Genomic DNA, 4102 nt, shown 5'->3' with positions numbered 1-4102 from the left:
GCTTCGACCAAACCTTGAGTTGTTAATAGCGCCTCTATCTTGATGCTCCATAACCCAAAGTTATTCTTTCCGTTAAACTTTTCAATTTCTATTTTTGCTCCAGACATAATTACAACAGCATAATTTCCAGATAATAATCACACAAGCAAAAGCCCCAAATTATTATCCAAAAAATCCAATCCTCAAGCTCTTCTACCAATTGTTAAAAATTTTAACGCGGAAACTAACATGATTTTGCAATTTAAGTCAAAGCGAAATCACCAGGGAAATAAACGACGAATAATAAAGGACACCAGAGATTTACGTGATTCGGTCCGAGTGGTGGTACCTACATCTACGAAGAGAGTCAACGGTAAATAATCCACTAAAATCGGATACAATCACTGACACGCTTGAATGTTCTCCACACCTAAATTAAGCCAAACAACTAAATTGGATGTAAAACGCATTGCACAAAATCACCTAATGTTCAAGCCCAAAATAAAACTCTTCGCACGGCTGACTCAAGAACGGTCGTAAATTCTTCGCGTTTTCTTCTTGCGGTGGCTCACCCTTACTATGTTGCTTCTCTTTTTTTTTTTTCTAAAATACTATGTTGCTTCTCGGCTTGCGGGGTTCCTTTCGCCGAAGGAAAACCCACGATTTTTTTCCCTTGCGTGCGGCTACTGGCTAGAAGCATAATAACAAAACCTTTGCTTTTTTACTTTCCTTCTCTCACAAAAACTTTTCTTACCCCATAAAAAATAAAATATATATTTATGAAATAGAATATGTGAGCCCCTAATTTTGTCTTGCCAGAAAATTTTTCCCTTTTGTTTTAACCGTAACATAAGCTGCCCTTCTTGAATTTATTTGTGTGCTCAAACTTGGATATTTATACAATCAGTTCAGAATTTGTAAAAAGCTTAAAATCGAGACACAATTCAACAATCCTTTCCCTTTATATTTTTGCTGTTGGTCCCTTTTTACCAATCTACTTTCCTCTTCTTTTTTTACCTCCCCTACCAAATATTACACTTTCCATCGCGTATCTATTGTACTTCGATTTTACATTCCACGGGTTTCACGCGGACTCTAACTCCTTTATAGCTATGCATTGCTTGACACTTGGTTGCCTGAAGCAGGACATCCATTCCTATCTGATCATAAATAAATTTCAAGGTATAATCGACTCTCTGCCCTCAATAGTCACCTTTCTGTAATTATGTTCTCCAGTTTTAAAATCTATTCAATAATTGTTGCCTTACTGTAATACTCATGCTGACTAAAAGATTTTCCTTCCAGGATCTGGTGAGACGGCGACGATAAAATGGGAAATATTGAAATCCTTGCAGAAGCCAAGAATTTGTGGATGAAATTCAATGTCCGAGGGGCGATCCTTACGAGCCTATCTCTGCAAGTCTTTCTCATTTTTTTGGCACCCATTCGAAAGAGGTGTTCGCACAGGTGGATCTTGGTGCTCATCTGGTCAGCTTACTTGGTCGCCGACTCGGTTGCTAACTATGCCTTTGGACTCATTTCCAGAGCCCAATTCGCTGGTGGTACTTCAGACTCCGAGGCTGATGCCTATGGTGACCTTTTGGCATTTTGGGCTCCATTTCTTCTGCTGCATCTCGGAGGACCAGACACCATAACCGCTTTCGCGCTCGAGGATAACGAGCTGTGGCGTAGGCACTTGCTTAATCTCTTATTCCAGCTAGGCGCTGCAGGCTATGTATTTTATCAATCCTTCCCCAGTAGCAAGCTGATTGTCCCAACCATCCTCTTATTTATTGGAGGAACCATTAAATACATAGAGCGAACACGTGCTCTGTACCTCGCCAGCTTCAGTAAATTCCGGGGCTCCTTGCTCCCGCCTGCTGATGCTGGACCGAATTATCCCAAGATTGCCAGAGAATACCATACCACCAAGATGTTGGGTAGGTCACCAGAGGGCCTACTTCATTGGTCACATGTTGGAGCGGAAGATGGAAACATTTTGGACGACAGAACAGCGATAAAAGAGGCGTTTTTTTACTTCACAACCTTCAAAGGCCTCCTTGTGGATCTCATCTTCGGCTTTAATGAAGGCGCAGACAGCTATCGATTTTTCAGGGGCAGAACCGCAAAGGATGCTTTTCGAGTCATAGAGGCTGAGCTCAACTTCTTTTATGATGTTCTTTATACCAAGGCTGCCGTTATTCGCTGTCCAACAGGGTACCTTTTCCGAGCTATCTCAATTGGTTCCATTGTTTCAGCTTTTGCAAGTTTCTACGTCCTGGACAAGCATGATTTTCATGAATATGATATACAGATTACATACACCTTGCTTCTTGGAGCTATTGGCCTGGAATTTGTAGGTTTTGTTAGGCTCATTTGCTCTGACTGGACAATTGCAAAAATAGCTGCATCTGAGAAGGAACCTGGTAGAAGTTTGATTAAAGGAAGCATCTTCATTAAGTTCCTCCTCAAATTCAAATCTGAAAGTTCACCATTTGCATTGCATATACTAAATGCTAGATGGTCTAAATCTATCTTCCAGTACAATTTTTTAGATACCCAGCTGAGAAAGTGGCCAAAATGGATTGAGAAACTCCTTGGTCTCATATATCTGGGGGAATTTTTTGATGACTTGAAGTTTGGACGAGTAGAACAATACAGTGAAAAATTAGGTGAACTGATTTTTTATGAGCTGAAACGGAAAGCATCTTTGCGAAGAACAAATGAGATTTGTGCTTCTCGAGGTAAATGGGCTCTGGAGCATACTAAATCAGTGGAAAATTGCCAAAAATTGCTTCCATTCGTCTGTGATGTTGATTATGGAAAGAGCCTTTTACTGTGGCACATCGCCACCGAACTCTGTTACAACACTGATGAAAGTACAAACGACCACCGTAAAACCAGTAAGGTCTTGTCAGATTACATGCTTCATCTTATGATCAAACAACCTGATATGATGTCTGCAGTGGCTGGGATTGGCCAAATAAGGTTTCGAGACACTTGTGCTGAGGCAGACACGTTCTTCGATGAAACTATCTTTGATAAGAGGAGTGCCTGCCAAAACCTACTTTCTGTTCCTACAGATTTGAATCCAGCTTTAGTGAAAGGAGACAGAAGCCAGTCTGCTCTCTTTGATGCGTGTATTCTCGCTAAAGAGTTGCGGAAATTTCATGACAAGAAGTGGGACATCATGAGTGAAGTTTGGGTGGAATTGCTGTCGTATGCTGCCATTCATTGCCAACCGTTCATGCATGCTCGACAACTTAGTAAAGGGGGAGAACTTGTCACCTTGGTTTGGTTATTGATGGCACAACTTGGCTTGAGCGAACAATTCCAAATAAAACATGGTGTAGTTACAGCTTGGGCGAGCTGATTGATAGTCGCCAAGTCGGCAAAAGATGAGGCTCCTACGAGCAAATTCCATTGAAAATCTCTTGGGAGGTATCTCACTTTGATTACACCTTTGTTTCTTCTCTTCTTGTGATAAGTGTGCTTATTTGCTCTTCCTGCACAATGCTAAGTGTCCCCTAAAAACTCTAGCTGTTCAATTTCTCTAATATCCTGCGCTTTTGTGCACTTCTTTGAGCCAAATTGGAGAAGCTCACCCAAAATACACCTGATTGCACTGGTTTAATATTTGTGTCGCAAGTTTGATGTTGTACCGGTAATAAAAAAACCCGCATTTTTAAGTCAAAACAAGAGAATATCCGTTACTTCGTTTGAAACATGTTCTAGTCTAAAAGGATAGTAAATGGTGTTTTGCTTCGTATCCTGATCAAATCAAGAGTGATCATGAATGGTTTAACACTAGATATAATTTTGACAGCTTATCTACTCTGATTTGAGTCCAAAGACATTGCATTTGAATATGCCTTGCTATCTATCACACGCGTACAACGGAAACTCGCACTTTAGAAGCAGCCATGGGACAACACATTCAAAAGTAATCTCATAAGGGAAGATGTGGAGTGTAGGGGCCAAGGAAGAGATTTCCAAAAATATCAGAGGCAAAGATGGACTGCAAATGTCATTCTGTAATTTAGTGCAAACCAGGCCAGCCCATGTGAGCCCGACCACGCAAGTGGTAGGCCCACAAAGAAATGGCGAGCAAGGGCATGCAAGC

The 4102-nt window shown here is 41.1% G+C and overlaps 1 protein-coding gene across 1 annotated transcript; it reads left to right on the top strand.

The window, feature by feature from the left end:
* Positions 1-1290: 1290 nt before the first annotated feature.
* Positions 1291-3352, top strand: LOC130135831 (uncharacterized). The gene has a single exon (XM_056305626.1). It carries the CDS (start codon positions 1310-1312, stop codon positions 3350-3352), a length of 2043 nt encoding a protein of 680 aa, XP_056161601.1. The 5' UTR covers positions 1291-1309.
* Positions 3353-4102: the final 750 nt, after the last annotated feature.

Source organism: Syzygium oleosum, unplaced genomic scaffold (genome assembly GCF_021117445.2).
Source record: "Syzygium oleosum isolate NSW1041296 unplaced genomic scaffold, Sole_v2.1 Sole_v2.38, whole genome shotgun sequence".
Lineage (NCBI taxonomy): Eukaryota > Viridiplantae > Streptophyta > Magnoliopsida > Myrtales > Myrtaceae > Syzygium > Syzygium oleosum.
Note: the sequence above shows the minus strand (reverse complement) of the source record. Positions and strands in the feature narration are given on the sequence as shown.